The sequence below is a fragment of the Oncorhynchus keta genome, chromosome 25, assembly GCF_023373465.1.
Source record: "Oncorhynchus keta strain PuntledgeMale-10-30-2019 chromosome 25, Oket_V2, whole genome shotgun sequence".
In the NCBI taxonomy this organism is placed as follows: Eukaryota; Metazoa; Chordata; class Actinopteri; order Salmoniformes; family Salmonidae; genus Oncorhynchus; species Oncorhynchus keta.
This window is the reverse complement of record NC_068445.1, coordinates 21,396,274-21,413,529: the sequence shown is the minus strand read 5'-3', so window position 1 is coordinate 21,413,529 and position 17,256 is coordinate 21,396,274. Positions and strand designations below refer to the sequence as shown.

The window sequence follows — 17,256 nt, the reverse complement described above, 5'->3', positions numbered from 1 at the left end:
TTGTGCTTGTAATACATATTTCTCTAATGCATATTCTTACTATAAGTAGCTAGTTATCCTCGTACTACGAAGGATAATATTATATTTCTATGACTATACAGTTAACTGCTGTCCTCTGGTATAAATTCTACTATATACCTTATTGTCCAGTATGGGAAGTGTAAAGATCAATGTGGAGGATAACATGATTAGATGTGAGCGAATCAGGGCACTGTGCTGTGCTGTGCTGTGCTGCGCTGTGCTGCGCTGCGCTGTGCTGCGCTGCGCTGTGCTGCGCTGCGCTGTGCTGTGCACTCCTGACACTGCCAGCTGTTCAAAGCAGCCAGCCATGCGGAGTCCCAGGCTAAATGAATCCTCATCACTTTACTGGAGCTCAAGCCAGTTCTTTTTGGGAAAGGTTAATTGCCATCTTTTTTTGACCAAAGATCTATACTTAGAAACCTTCTGTTGGGAGTTGGAACCCTTCAAACATCAGACCGGATTAGCCTCGTGGGCAGGTATGGAGACAAACCTCAAATCATTTTAATTTGTCATTTTAATTGTATATCTTGTGGTTTGGTTCCAAGTCACTTGTCTGTGGCATCTGGGTACCTAGTAAATATATACAATGTCACACAAGGTGTTGCTAGGGATAGCTCTATGATATGGGTAAACGTATTTGGGGAAAACCTGCTATCACTGTGAGATGAATCTGTACGTTCTGAATATCCCCCCAAATAACCATGTCTATGGCCTGCGGGTGGGTATTGCCTGACTGTGGCTAAGGAGGACCAGGGTGGGTGGGACCACTGAACTAACTAAGCCTCTGGTTCCAGATCTCCCTGGGAGAGAGAGAGGAGTCACTCTGCTCACACAGGCTCTCTCTGGAGAGGCATCACCTGAAGTGCCAATTGCCTCTTAAATATACAATCACAATATGGAAGCACATTAACCTTGAGCAACACTGAGTGTGAATGTGTCTGCGCCTATCCACACGTGTCTGTGTGTATAATGGAATATCTTTCATAATGAACAGCGAATACTCAAGGTGAAACTTAGGTATGATAGTCACTAAAATTGACAGTTTATTTCTTCAGGCTGTTTATTTCTTCAGGCTATCTATAAAACAAATTAACTGTAGTCAGTGGTGTTTTTAAGAGATACTGATTGTTATGTGTAAAATCAAGTTAAGAGTCCCAACAGTACAAACCATCTAGGTACTATCCAACTAGTACATCTCGACAAACTGTTAACTCACCCCGTCCGTCGTCCAGATCTTTGGCGTTGCGTCCTTTGAGGGCGCGGTTCCAGCTGCTTGTGTAGTCTCCTCCCCGGGCCCTCCAATCATGGCTGTCCTTCCCAGCAGCTCCTTTCATCCATGGAGGGCCGTACCTCCTCGGGGTGGGTCTGCGGTTCTCCTTGAACACCCTTCCCATCATCCCTACCCGCCGGCCATCTGAGGAGGCCACCCTGTTCCCCATCTCAGACGCCACCAGGGGGTCCCGGCCCCCATTGGCCCCTGTGGAGTTGTCCCCTACGAAGCCAGAGTGCAGGAACACCAGGCTCCCGGCTGTCAGGTACAGGAGGATGAAGGAGAAGAAGCGCACAGGTTTCCTCCGGAAGTAGCGCTGAATCTTCAGCAAAGGCCTAGCCATGCTGGCTCTACCTGCCGCTCAGTCACAACGTCCCAGAGAGACAGAACCATAAAGCAGCAGGACAACAACCCTAAAGCTTCTGAGAGGTCCAATCAAACAGCAGAGAGTGTCACAATATAAAATATTAATCCAATTCTGGGAAGGGACAAATAATGACCTATCAGGCAAAAACATACAACAAAGGTGTGTTGTGCTCCTGAGTGTGTGTGTGTATGAGATCTCTGCATGTGGTCTGTCCACACTCCTCGTGGAGGTGTGTGGGTGTGTGTGGAGCTGGAGAGTGTGTCTCCAGTGTGTGTCTCTCTACGTTCCCACTGAGAGAGCATCAGGAGGACAGAGAGCTGACCGTAGCACCATGGCAGGAAAGGTGAGTGGCTCAGACTGAAAGACAATCACCGAAGCAGCATTACTTCTCTCTCGCTATCGACCTCTGGCTTGTGCCTTCCCGGCTCCACAGAGGCCCTTTCCCCCGCTGTGCAGATGGAAGAGGCTTTAATTCACTCTCTGAGCTGAGATCCTTGTGCCTTTGTGTGTCCATCCATTCACCGTGACGGTCTGTGAAGGAGGTCGAGGCTCGCCATCTGAAAGTATAATAAGACACATTAATCCTCTCTGTGGGCTCCTACAACACACACACCACCTCCCCACCTCCTCGGCAACACTCAACCATCATGCACCAGAAGGTAAAGAAAAAAAACAAATCTTAACACAATCAAGGCAGAAGCAGTAGCAAACAGCACATTAGGGTGAATGAAAATCCTTGGGCTGTGGTTGTTGTTTTCTTCAGTTCATAAACCCAATGTGGGTGGTCCTCTGTTCCAACCAGCTCTGAGCTCTACAGGCTTCTTTATCTCTGCTAAATGAAGCTGGAATGGGAACATTGGAAGGGGAAGGGAAACAAGAGTTCTACCCTGTAGCATCTCCACTGGTTCTATTTCGGTTAATCAAGGTGTTTCAGTAGGTAATAAAAAACGGCCAACAATAGAGTCTAGCAGTATAGGTAACATCCTCTTCGTTATGGATGGTATGAGTTGCTGAATTGGAGAAAATATTTGATTGTCATTATTCTTTCTGTTTCAGTGGTCTCAGATCAGGATCTGGCTACATTCTTTGTCTTAAATTAAAATAACTTGGAGTTGATTTCCTGGTGTGTTTATTTATTTATTTAATTTATTATTATTTTTCCCAGAAAACTTGGGGGGCCAAATAAAACCATGCGAAGGACAAATTTGGCCCACGGGCCGCCTGTTGGGGAACCCTGCTGTAGCGGCTGAGTGCCAACTCCCCAGGTCCTCTATCCCTGTGAAAGGCCTCTCTGTTCTGTTCTGTCCAGGGCCACAGCGGCACTTGGCTGGGAGGGGATTCACACCGAGGTGGTAACAGAACACCGTCCAGAGGCCCATGGAATTTTTCAGAACCCCCATGGTGACACTCGCCCCTGTGCCTTGCTGTCTGGTTCAAGACAAATCAACAAAGCACCTGTGTCACCTGAAACCCCCAGCAACCCCGAACAACCCAATCTCCCTGTCTGCATTACCCCCGTGGTGGTCTGGGTACGATCCAGGACCATCCTGGGGGAGTGGATCACATCCAGGTGTGGATAGAAACCACAAGATTAATACCAGCAATGTGTCCTATTACCTTTTTTGTGCATAACCTTCGACCAGGGCCCATTAGGTTCAAAAGTAGTGCAGTATAGGGAATAGGGTGCTATTTGGGATGCACACCAGGCACCAGACTCTTCTGAGCTCTGTCTTTCTGTAAGCTAATGAGGACTGAGAGAAACCAAGAACAGTCCATATGTTAGTTTGTTGACATGGACTTTATTTAGCTTACTCAGATATTAAGCTCTGGTATCAAGATAGATCATGAATCAGCTCAGGTCAAATTAAGTTTAGACACACACACATGTCCCAACTCACTCCACACAGTATGAATGATAGTTCCTCAGTGACAAGGCAGGGCATGGTTGTGTTTGACTGAAACATTTGGGTGATGATGTGAGTACATGGTCGAAGTGAAGTGCAGGCTATGTCATGCTATTGTCCTTATATGGCATGTGTTTACACCCGATGGTTTGTGGAATTAAGGTGTAGAGGTCCGAGCAGGTTTTCAGGGGGGTCTTAAAACTGGGAGCACGTCTGCTCAGATAAATGGACCTCTTGTCATGCCTGATATTGGCTTTTCATCATTGCAGCTTACAGACTCAGGCCTTAAAAAAACGTATCTGTCTGTCTGTCTGTCTGTCTGTCTGTCTGTCTGCACCTGTCATGAAATGACGAAGGCTGAAGTAGAAGAAGGCCATGTTATTGCACATTCCACCATAGGTTTTACTGTTTACTCGCAGGAGCATCGCTGTCAACATTGGAGTGTTACTATGGAGGGAATACTTGTCGCGATTGAATGGCAAAGACTAAAAATAAATTGGGAAAATATGCACACTTACTTTCTTAAACACCATTTTACACCACCATGCTAGAGTGGCTTAAGCCTAGGAATGCTAGTCCCGGATGTTGCGTATTGCGTTTAGCCATTCAGGTCGCAGCAGTCTGTTGTTTACCCTTGGCTGAACATGGGGCACAACTTTCACAAACTTGCACCATTGAGAGCATTCTGTCGGGCTGCATCACCACAACTGCACCGCACGCAACCACATGACTCTCCAGAGAGTGGTGCGGTCAGCCCAACTCATCACTGAGGGCACACTGCCTGCCCTCCAGGACATCTACAGCACCCGGTGTCATAGGAAGTTCAAGAAGATCATCAAGGACCTCAGCCACCCGAGTCACAGCCTGTTCACCCTGCTACCATCTAGCAGACGGAGACAGTACAGGTGTATCAAAGCCATGCCAGAGACACTGAAAAACTGTTTCTATCTCTGGACCATCAGACTGAACATCCATCACTAGCCGGCTATCGCCCGGTAATCTGCCCGGCACCTTAGAGACTGCTGCCTCATGTATACAGAGACATTGAACACTGGTCACTTTAACAATGTTTACATATTTTTTTTACCCACTTTATGTGTATTTACTATATTTTAGTCATGATCCATGGCTCATCCTATATAACTACTGCTGTACACACCTTTTCTATTCATGTACTCTCCATACTGTCTATACACACCATGTATGTATATATTTATATTCCGGACTCTGACATTGCTCTGACATATTTCTTATATTTTTGTGATTATGTGTGTATTGTTATTGTATTGATAGATATTGCTGTACTGTTGGAGCTAGAAACCTATGCAATTCGCTGCAACTGCAATAACATCTGCAAATCTGTGTACGCAACCAGTAAACTTTGATTTGATTTGAAATGGTAAAAATAGGAGAGGTTTAGCTATTATTATGACTTTGTGGCTGTAGTAACTAGTGACGACGAAGTGTCATCAAACGGTTAACCAGCAAATTCTGGACTGTATCACAAACTGAACAGGGAAGTGAAACATTTTAAATGCTTTTACTGGACTGTTGAAGGACCGATATTGCTGGCTTTTAATCTCACTCCTTTTTAATTTGCCACCTATACACGGCTCACTGCTTTTAAAAAATGGACACATATTTTTGAAAGATTGGACAACTGCTTTTAAAGTATTGATAATTGATGTTGAAGATTGGCTTATTACTGCTGTCTATTGATTTGAAGAGGTGATTATCATGACGGCAACAATTCCTGAACCTTGTGAGCAAACAGTTGAGACCAGAGAAGGCTGCTGGGAGGAGCTATAGGAGGTTGGGCTCATTGTAATGGCTGGAATTAAATAAATGGATTGGTATCAAACACACTTCGTTCCATTTATACTATTCCAGCAATTGCAATGGGCCCATCCTCCTAAAGCTCATCCCACCAGCCTCCTCTGGTTGAGACATATTTACTGTTCCCTGTTTTTTTGTGCCACAGGACCATTTGAAAGAGGATCTGGTCTCTATCTACTAGAAGGAGCAGGAGTAAAAGAAGGATTGGAGTGGTCTGGGTAGGCTGCCTGATTTCACCCACAGTTTAAAGCATGAGATACTATTTTTCCCTTTTGTGGAATTGATTTCAACCTAACCCCTTTATATGGGTGGCCTACAGAATTTGTTTATACATTTTCCAAACAACCTACTTTTTGATTAAATCTTGCCTCCTTGTGTTTCATGGTTACTCTGGTTCCCAACTGGTCACTACAACTTTTACATTTTACTTTACTGTGATTGTTTTCTATTAAAATGGTCCAAAAGAAACAAAAATAGATTCTTAGCAAAGAGAAATTTCTCAAGCAATAATTTACTTTAGTTTAGTATCTACTTTAGTTTAGTATATTAGGATCCCCATCAGCTGCTGCACATGCAGCAGCTACTCTTCCTGGGGTCAACATAAAACATACAATACATGACAAAGTACAGAACATTAATAAAATAAATACAAATTGAAATCAAATAAGACAACAAAAATACTATTTACACACTATTCATATATACAGTACATATTCATTATTATATACAGTACAGTTAAAGTAGATCTTTAGAAAGAGGAGAGATGCTGTGATATTACGTAATGTATCGCCTTGTGATGTCACCAGGCAGTCCAAAACTCCATCCCACCAAAACAGCCTGAAATTTCAGGGGGTCTTTTCAAACCGCTCTTACACTAAAAGGGCATTATCATAATTTTCACAATTACACAGTATTAATCCAACCTCTTAGTGTGGAAGTACAGTATATATAAAACACATAGCAAATCATGTTTTTGATCGCACTAGGGCTTTAAGGGTACTGGTGCTCCAAACCTCCACCAGGTGCCGTAGTCGCGTACTTTATGGCACACACACAGACACACAGACAATCACCCTATTAATAATTTATAAGCATGTAATGGAAAAAATGAAATTGAACTTCAAACTTCACTTGATAAGAGCATTTCTAAATTTGCAAGGTCAAATGATTTTTATTAAGGGTGGTCACTGACTTCAAAAGTAGACATTGAAACAGATTTTGGATGGCTTCGACAGTAGGCTCTATTTGAACAAACCTAACACAATGTTAAATCTTAGTGCTGGCAGTAGTAGTGTTATATGTTCGGGGGTGTGTTAGAAATATATTTGCTATTTTCAGAAATGTAATTATTGGCCCAGTAGCTGGCGGTGGTGCAAAAGGGATGGGTTTTTATGAATAAACATGTTATGGTGTGTAGAAGCTTGGCCCTTCACTGGCCAATCAGAACGTGCTCCATAGCTAAATATGTGTTTTGTGTATTTATGGCCTTTTATGTATTGCACTGTCATCAACTTCAATTAGAATGTTAGTCCATTATAGCCTAGTTCGTTAAATAGCCTGCCCCATATTTGCTAAATATGTTGAACATTTTTACAGTCCACATTGTTCTAATTGTATTGCTTCAATATGAAAATACATTTTTAAATGTAGGCTATAACATTCACACTGATGTAGGGGTTAGGCCTGTAAATTGCAGTCTGTCTAATACAGTTACAGGCACCACAATTGCTGGATAAAGATCCAATATAAAGGAAAGGGGGAATGTCCACTCACCATTGTACTGCTCACAGATGTAAACATCATGGAACCATCTTACAGATCATACTTGCCCTTCTCCAGAAATAGCAGACAAAATTGCAATGCATTCGAGCAATGTACTTTCTCACCATAAACCCATGGATGTTGAGTCTTTCTAATAAGTTTGAATTTTTTATTAAATAAAATGAAAAACAACCAATCTGCTTTACTAACAACAATATTTCTAAATAGGATTGGGTCAGAAGCATTATATCATAAATCCAGTGGAGGCTGTTGAGGGGAGGACGGCTCATAATAATGTCTGGAATAGAGCAAATGGAATGGCATCAAAACATGTTTGATGTATTTCATACCCTTCCATGAATTCCGCTCCAGCCATTACCACGAGCCGGTCTCCCCAAATACCTCCTGTGCCTAAATCGCTTCTCTTGTTCCATGGTACTGTGTGCACATGTACTGCAGGCCTCAATGTCTTTATGTATACAAAATACTAGACTCCTGTCAATTGTATCGCAGCCGATGTGCGAGGCAAATAAAACAATGAATCTGCTGTTGATATGGCATTAAACAATGGGATAGTTTGGAGGAACACACTTTTCTATTAATTGGATGAGTGGCGCTCTTTGAAAATGATTGTTTTCTATTAAAATGGTCCAAAAGAAACAAAAATAGATTCTTAGCAAAGAGAAATTGGACAATTGGCCCAGCATCGTCCGGGTTTGGCAGGGGTAGGCCGTCATTGTAAATAAGAATTTGTTCTTAACCGACTTGCCTAGTTAAATAAAGGTTCAATAAAATAAAATACATTTTAAAAAGCATGAGGGTAAAAAACCCAAACAAATATTGTTTAGGGCCCGCTAAAGGCGAGAGCCCGCCCTGGCAGCGCTTCTCCTCTCAAAACCCATGCCATTATCAACTACGTTACCTTTTTCTGGGTCTTAAAACTTCCCATTAGCGCTGCATGAAATTGTCACTTTTGGACTTGTTTTTAAGGATACACCAAAAATATTGCAACACCTCCCACCTCAGGGCAAGTGATCTGATGTTAGACAGATAAATTGTCGGGCCTGGCATTAGGGCTGGAAAATGCCAGTGCGGCAGTTTTTACATGACGAAACTACAAACTAAGGTGCGTTTGACACTTGCGCCTCCTTAGCGCCAGCCGGAAGTAGAGCCCAGTGAGCCAGAGGAGATAGGAGGGGGTAGAGAGCGACAGGTGTCCTCATTCTGTTTACAATTACAATGGTTATATGAGCTACAAGAGGCCCTTGTTGCTGCACTCTCTGAACCTCCTCCAGTATTATCCAGAAATGATTGAGAAAAATGGAAGCATGACTTTTTGTGGAGAGCAGTTGAGGAGGTTAAGGGAGGAGAGAGGGGAGGGTGGTAGTGGTGAGAGTGGCGAATCTGTCAGCCAAGTCATTGCTGAGCCATCAGTCATACAGGACAGGCGCTAGCCCTCTGATTGGCCATTAATTCACATTCATATTAAATGAGCCAGCAAATATTTAATCAGAGCGGATTCTTGGAGGAGAAATGTCAGAGTTAATCGTTGAGCTCAGCGCGTGCAGTGGACCATGGCGCTGCAGGACACTCCCTAAATATATTTCATATCTGCCCTGGGACTCATTGAGCACTAGGCACAGAGCCATCCTGCAGTGTGGCGGTAGTCCCCTCCCTCTGTGACACCTCACTCAGGGAACAAATCTACTGGGACCACCTGCCCTGAACACTGGCCTGTCTGTCCTACCCAGTCCTACCCAGTCCTACTTTGCCGGCTTTCTGACAGCTCAGTCACATTCTATTATATATGTTCCCCATATGACACTCAGTAATCAATTTCATATAGCTTCCCCACTGTGCAGATACAAAATGGATTGGAATGACTGGATGGATACAGTTTTCTTCCACTAGGTTTTAGAGACAGGATTGGGTTTTAGAGACAGGATTGGGTTTTAGAGACAGGATTGGGTTTTAGTGAAAGTACATTAGCTTTTAGAGACAGTATTGGGCTTTAGAGACATTGTATTGGGTTTTAGAGACAGGGTTGGGTTTTAGAGACATTGTATTGGGTTTCAGAGACAGGATTGGGTTTTAGGGACATTGTATTGGGTTTTAGAGACATTGTATTGGGTTTTAGAGACATTGTATTGGGTTTTAGAGACAGGATTGGGTTTTAGAGACAGGATTGGGTTTTAGAGACAGGATTGGGTTTTAGAGAAAGTGCATTGGGTTTTAGAGACAGTATTGGGTTTTAGAGACATTGTATTGGGTTTTAGAGACAGGATTGGGTTTTAGGGACATTGTATTGGGTTTTAGAGACATTGTATTGGGTTTTAGAGACATTGTATTGGGTTTTAGAGACAGGATTGGGTTTTAGAGACAGGATTGGGTTTTAGAGAAAGTGCATTGGGTTTTAGAGACAGGATTGGGTTTTAGAGACATTGTATTGGGTTTTAGAGACAGGATTGGGTTTTAGAGAAAGTGCATTGGGTTTTAGAGACAGTATTGGGTTTTAGAGACATTGTATTGGGTTTTAGAGACATGATTGGGTTTTAGAGAAAGTGCATTGGGTTTTAGAGACAGGATTGGGTTTTAGAGACAGGATTGGGTTTTAGAGAAAGTGCATTGGGTTTTAGAGACAGGATTGGGTTTTAGAGACATTGTATTGGGTTTTAGAGACATGATTGGGTTTTAGAGAAAGTGCATTGGGTTTTAGAGACAGTATTGGGTTTTAGAGACATTGTATTGGGTTTTAGAGACATGATTGGGTTTTAGAGAAAGTGCATTGGGTTTTAGAGACAGGATTGGGTTTTAGAGACAGGATTGGGTTTTAGAGACATTGCATTGGGTTTTAGAGACAGGATTGGGGTTTAGAGACATTGCATTGGGTTTTAGAGACAGGATTGGGTTTTAGAGACATTGTATTGGGTTTTAGAGACAGGATTGGGGTTTAGAGACATTGTATTGGGTTTTAGAGACAGTGTTGGGTTTTAGAGACATTGTATTGGGTTTTAGAGACTGGATTGGGTTTTAGAGACATTGTATTGGGTTTTAGAGATAGTATTGGGGTTTAGAGACATTATATTGGGTTTTAGAGACAGGATTGGGGTTTAGAGACATTGTATTGGGTTTTAGAGACAGGGTTGGGTTTTAGAGACATTGTATTGGGTTTTAGAGACTGGGTTGGGTTTTAGAGACTGGATTGGGTTTTAGAGACATTGTATTGGGTTTTAGAGACAGGATTGGGGTTTAGAGACATTGTATTGGGTTTTAGAGACAGGATTGGGGTTTAGAGACATTGTATTGGGTTTTAGAGACAGGGTTGTGTTTTAGATACATTGTATTGGGTTTTAGAGACCTTGATTGGGGTTTAGAGACATTGTATTGGGTTTTAGAGACAGGGTTGGGGTTTAGAGACATTGTATTGGGTTTTAGAGACTGGATTGGGTTTTAGAGACATTGTATTGGGTTTCAGAGACAGGATTGGGGTTTAGAGACATTGTATTGGGTTTTAGAGACAGGATTGGGTTTTAGATAAATTGTATTGGGTTTTAGAGACAGGATTGGGGTTTAGAGACATTGTATTGGGTTTTAGAGACAGGATTGGGTTTTAGAGACATTGGATTGGGTTTTAGAGACCGGATTGGGTTTTAGAGACATTGGATTGGGTTTTAGAGACAGGATTGGGGTTTAGAGACATTGGATTGGGTTTTAGAGACATTGGATTGGGTTTTAGAGACAGGATTGGGGTTTAGAGACATTAGATTGGGTTTTAGAGACTGGGTTGGGGTTTTAGAGACAGGATTGGGGTTTTAGAGACATTGGATTGTTGTTTTAGAGACAGGATTGGGGTTTAGAGACATTGGATTGGGTTTTAGAGACAGGATTGGGGTTTAGAGACATTGGATTCGGTTTTAGAGACTGGATTGGGGTTTTAGAGATAGTAGCTCGAGTGGCAGTGTGAGCATTGTTTGTAGAGGAGTGGAGTGGTTAAAGCTGTTAAAGAAGGCGAGGGAGAGAGAAAGGCAGTAGCAGCCTGAAGAGTGTTTGTCTTTTGGAGAGGTGGCTGAGTTAGTCCTGTTTAAAAATGCCATGTATTTGGCCCCAGATTAGGATAATACAGACCACTTATATATAATTCAATTGGAACTACTTATTAAATCTGTTTTCATTCATTATCCTTATTTGTCTATGTAAGGTTATTGGATTATCTTTCGTTTAAATCACGTACAGAGTGTTAAGGCTGTGTAAGGGAGGTGAAGTCAGGTGCAGGAGAGCAGAGTAAACAGGCACACTTTTATTCCGTTCAACAATAGGCAAAATACATGACATAAGTGCCCAAAAACACGGAACATAAACTATAAAAGTATTGAGCGTGAACATACACCGTTAACAATGAACAATTACACACAAAGACATGATGGGGAACAGAGGACTAAATACATGTAGATTGATTGGGGAATGAAAACCAGGTGTGTATGGAACAAGACAAAACAAATGGACATATGAAAAATGGTTCGGCGATGGCTAGAAAGCCGGTGGCGTCGATTGCCAAACGCCGCACGAACAAGGAAAGGAGCCGACTTCGGCGGAAGTTGTGACAGAGATACCTTTCTCTAGATATTATTTTCATGATTTCATGCATCATGAAGGGACAGTCCAGCATTATTCCCATAAATGTCTTTAAAGATTTATCATGTTCCAATGCCAAGAATTTTTTTTATGTGGAAATATTCCTAGTAAGGAATGACATTTTGATGAGAAGGAATTGGAAAACTGTGTTGTGCAGTACATCAAATAAATAAAACAAATCAGTCCCAGAAAATAACATTCTCCCATGGTCAAACAACTATGACATGAAACGTGGTTTGGCTTGGACCTTACAGTACATATGTGTCCAATTTCCGATATTTTGTATTTTCTTTGCCAAGAACCCTATTCCACTCCTGAATTCTTGGGAAACATGGAGAGGCTCTTAAACAGTTAGACCAAGGCTTGCATCTCAAATGGCACCCTAAAGGCAACTCACTCCTATGGGCCCTTGTCAAAAGCAGTGCACAATATACTGTAGGGAGGGAAAAGGGTGCATTTTTGGAAACAGTTGACAACAGCTGAGTTGTATTTATTTTAATCGATCCTCTCCCTTGTTTGTGTTGGGCTTGGCTGTGACTGCTTTCCTCTCTCATGAGATTGTGGTCTACAGCAGAGATAACAGCATAATAACATGGCTGAGCAGGGGCTGATGAGAGAACTGTGCAGGCTTGACGAGACGACTGACGAGAGGACTGTGTGGGGCTGACGTGAGGACTGTGTGGGGCTGGCGAGAGGACTGTGTGGGGCTGACGAGAGGACTGTGTGGGGCTGACGAAAGGACTGTGTGGGACTGATGAGAAGACTGTGTGGGGTTGACAGGAGGACTGTGCGGACCTGACGAGAGGACTATGCGGGCCTGACGAAAGGACTGTGCCGGCCTGACGAGAGGACTGTGCGGGCCTGACGAAAGGACTGTGCGGGCCTGATGAGAGGACTGTGCGGGCCTGACAAGAGGACTGTGCGAGCCTGACGAGAGGACTGTGGGGGTCTGACGAGAGGACTGTGTGGGGCTGACGAGAAGACTGTGTGGGGCTGGCGAGAGGACTGTGTGGGGCTGGCGAGAGGACTGTGTGGGGCTGGCGAGAGGACTGTGTGGGGCTGACGAGAGGCCTGTGTGGGCCTAACGAGAGGACTGTGTGGGGCTGACGAGAGGACTGTGCGGACCTGAGGAGAGGACTGTGCGGGCCTGACGAGAGGACTGTGCGGGCCTGACGAGAGGACTGTGCGGGCCTGACAAGAGGACTGTGCAAGCCTGACAAGAGGACTGTGCAAGCCTGACAAGAGGACTGTGGGGGTCTGACGGGAGGACTGTGCGGGCTTGACAAGAGGACTGTGTGCCTGACAAGAGGACTGTGTCAGGCTGGCGAGAGAACTGTGTGGGGCTGACGAGAGAACTGTGTGGTGCTGACGAGAGGTCTGTGTTGGCCAAACGAGTGTACTATGTGGGGCTGGCAAGGGGCAGTGTGACGAGAGAACTGTGTCGGCCTAACGAGTGTACTATGCCAGGCTGTCAAGGGGTAGTGTGACGAGAGGACTGTATCGGCCTAACGAGTGGACTGTGTGGGGCTGACGAGAGGACAGTGTGGGGCTGACAAGGGGCCAGTGTGGCCCTGACAAGGGGCCAGTGTGGCCCTGACAAGGGGCCAGTGTGGCCCTGACAAGGGGCCAGTGTGGGCCTGACGAGAGGACTGTATGGGGCTGACGAGAGAACTGTGTGGGGTTGACGAGAGAACTGTGTGGGGTTGACGAGAGAACTGTGTGGTGTTGACGAGGGGCCAGTGTGGGGTTGACGAGAGGACTGTATGGGGCTGACGAGAGAACTGTGTGGGGTTGACGAGAGAATTGTGTGGGGTTGACGAGAGAACTGTGTGGGGTTGACGAGAGAACTGTGTGGGGTTGACGAGGGGCCAGTGTGGGGCTAACGAGAGGACTGTATGGGGCTGACGAGAGGACTGTATGGGGCTGACAAGAGGACTGTGTGGGGCTGACGAGAGGACTGTATGGGGCTGACGAGAGAACTGTATGGGGCTTACGAGAGAACTGTATGGGGCTGACGAGAGAACTGTGTGGGGTTGACAAGGGGCCAGTGTGGGGCTGACGAGAGGACTGTATGGGGCTGACGAGAGAACTGTATGGGGCTGACGAGAGAACTGTATGGGGCTGACGAGAGAACTGTGTGGGGTTGACGAGGGGCCAGTGTGGGGCTGACGAGAGGACTGTATGGGGCTGACGAGAGGACTGTATGGGGCTGACGAGAGAACTGTATGGGGCTGACGAGAGAACTGTGTGGGGTTGACGAGGGGCCAGTGTGGGGCTGACGAGAGGACTGTATGGGGCTGACGAGAGAACTGTATGGGGCTGACGAGAGAACTGTGTGGGGTTGACGAGGGGCCAGTGTGGGGCTGACGAGAGAACTGTGTGGGGCTGACGAGAGAACTGTGTGGGGTTGACGAGGGGCCAGTGTGGGGCTGATGAGAGGACTGTATGGGGCTGACGAGGGGCCAGTGTGGGGCTGGAGAGGGGCTAGTGTGGGGCTGGAGAGGCGCTAGTGTGGGGCCATAGAAAGGACTGTCTGGGGCCATAGAGAGGATTTTGAGACCAACCCTCCTTAAGGCCCCTTCTTGTCCAAGGAGACTGCTAGCAGAACTGATAGCAGTCATTAACAATAATAGAGAATAGACACAGACATATTACTACAGCACTCTAGTATTCAACACTACCATCGCCAAAAACAATGGGGTGTCATGTGCACTGGCACCACTATGCAACAGAGCAATTTGTGCCTCTGTGTATACGTGTGAGCCTGTGTGTTTGTGTGCATGTGAAGAAAATATGCATGTGAACAAAGCCCACCTCCATCTATCCCTACATTGCATAATTGTCCATCAGGCACTAAATTGGTTAAAAGCATTATCTCCTGTTAAACAGGCACAACAAACCCCTTTACTCAGGGGCCCCTCATTCCTCTCTCCTCTCCCGATATATTTACCCTGCTAGCTGCCAGTATGCATCAGTCATGGCTCTCAAACCAAATCACACGAAAGACCTCATCCCTCCCCCAGTGATAACAATGACCATGTTTACTTTAGAACCTAGTGCAGTGATTGCACGTCCCCTGCCTCCCACTCTCATAGTGGATCACTTTGGGTGCATGGCTGATGGGGGCCTGCTTCATAGTAATGCTAGCACAGACACCTGTAGAAATCATGTTCTAAAGAGTGATTGAGTGTTAAAATGACATTTTTTTTAAAGCTACCATTTTTTGGTCAATGCATTGGATTTAATTTGGGATTGTTAAAGCATCGTCATTTGGTGAGCAGAAGATCATAAAAGTACCATCGAAGGAGGAGTAAACGCTTATATATATACTCACTCAGCAAAAAAAAAAGTCCTCTCACTGCCAACTGCGTTAATCTTCAGCAAACTTAACATGTGTAAATATTTGTATGAACATAACAAGATTCAACAACTGAGACATAAACTGATCCAAGTTCCACAGACTTGTGACTAACAGAAATGGAATAATGTGTCCCTGTACAAAGGGGGGTGGGTCAAAATAAAAAGTTACAGTATCTGGTGTGGCCACCAGCTGCATTAAGTACTGCAGTGCATCTCCTCCTCATGGACTGCACCAGATTTTCCAGTTCTTGCTGTAAGATGTTACCCCACTCTTCCACCAAGGCACCTGCAAGTTCCCGGACATTTCTGGGGTGAATGGCCCTAGCCCTCACCCTCCGATCCAACAGGTCCCAAACGTGCTCAATGGGATTGAGATCTGGGCTCTTTGCTGGCCATGGCAAAACACTGACATTCCTGTCTTGCAGGATATCATGCACAGAACGAGCATTATGGCTGGTGGCATTGTCATGCTGGTCATGTCAGGATGAGCCTGCAAGAAGGGTACCACATGAGGGAGGAGGATGGCTTCCCTGTAACGCACAGCGTTGAGATTGCCTGCAATGACAACAAGCTCAGTCCGATGATGCTGTGACACACCGCCCCAGACCATGACGGACCCTCCACCTCCAAATCGATCCCGCTCCAGAGCACAGGCCTCGGTGTAACGCTCATTCCTTCAACGAAAAACGAGAATCCAACCATCACCCCATGTGATATAAAACCGCGACTCGTCAGTGAAGAGCACTTTTGCCAGTCCTGTCTGGTCCAGCAACGGTGGGTTTGTGCCCATAGGCAACGATGTTTCTGGTGATGTCTGGTGAGGACCTGCCTTACAACAGGCCTACAAGCCCTCAGTCCAGCCTCTCTCAGCCAATTGCGGACAGTCTGAGCACTGATGGAGGGATTTTGCGTTCCTGGTGTAACTCAGGCAGTTGTTGTTGCCATCCTGTACCTGTCCCGCAGGTGTGATGTCTGGATGTACCGATCCTGTGCAGGGGTTGTTACACGTGGTCTTGGGCGTCTCACAATACGGACATTGCATTTTATTGCCCTGGCCACATCTGCAGTCCTCATGCCTCCTTGCGGCATGCCTAAGGCACGTTCACGCAGATGAGCAGGGACCGTCGGCATCTTCCTTTGGTGTTTTTCAGAGTCAGTAGAGGCCTCTTTAGTGTCCTAAGTTTTCATAACTGTGACCTTAATTGCCTACCGTCGTAAGCTGTTCGTGTCTAAACGACTGTTCCACAGGTGTAAGTTCATCAGTTGTTTATGGTTCATTAAACAAGCATGGGAAACAGTGTTTAAACCCTTTACAATGAAGATCTGTGAAGTTATTTAGATTTTTTATGAATTTTCTTTGAAAGACAGGGTCCTGAAAAAGGGACGTTTATTTTTTTGCTGAGTTTATATATATATATATATATATATATATATATATATATATATATATATATATATATATATATATATCAAAAATGAAATAAAACACCTAAACCAAGCACTTCGTGAATCTGTTGATACAGTATCCCAAGACAATGCTTTAACTGAGGTTTGAACATGAAGACCCATTCGAGGGTTAGTTCCTCAGTGACACAGCTCTTTCTACATTTTACCACAAATGGTGCCTTTTCAGTGTTACTGGAGCCTTGAAAACTGCTGTGCCCAGGATGTCCCTGCAATATAAGTATTGAGGGGCAGTAGGGGCCAGAGCACGGGAGCCGCTTCGTTTGCTCTGTGTCTCTGGCAGTGGTGCAGTGGTATCCAGCCACACAGTTTCACATCTTCGTGCCAACCATTTTAATTAGACCCCATGTTTGATCCTAGAGTGTGCCGCCCGGCCTCAGTGATTGGCTCAATTCCAAATACAATTAATTAATGGTAGCCACTCAAAGGCTGTGGAAGCTCATCAGTGAGGCTGTGTGGGACAATCCCCAGACATTTCCTGTGTCGTTCGATGGTCCTCTGAAGCTAACAAAAAGAGGTTGACACCACTAGTGCTCCTTTATTATCTATCCGTCTCTCATGAAGTAGCACAAGGAAATATGTTGTCCCTGGCAACTGGTGAAACACTGTTTACTAAGGTTAGTGACATGACAGAAGTTGTA

General features: G+C 44.9%; 1 protein-coding gene across 7 annotated transcripts in view; it reads right to left on the bottom strand.

The window, feature by feature from the left end:
* wscd2 (WSC domain containing 2) overlaps positions 1–17,256 on the bottom strand; it is a 110,273-nt gene that overhangs the window by 53,458 nt on the left and 39,559 nt on the right. For all 7 annotated transcript variants that reach the window (XM_052478861.1, XM_052478860.1, XM_052478859.1 and 4 more), the window contains one exon: positions 1,238–2,215. In XM_052478861.1, the coding sequence (XP_052334821.1) occupies positions 1,238–1,634 (397 nt within the window). In that variant the 5' untranslated portion in view covers positions 1,635–2,215. The remainder of the gene's footprint in view (positions 1–1,237; positions 2,216–17,256) is intronic.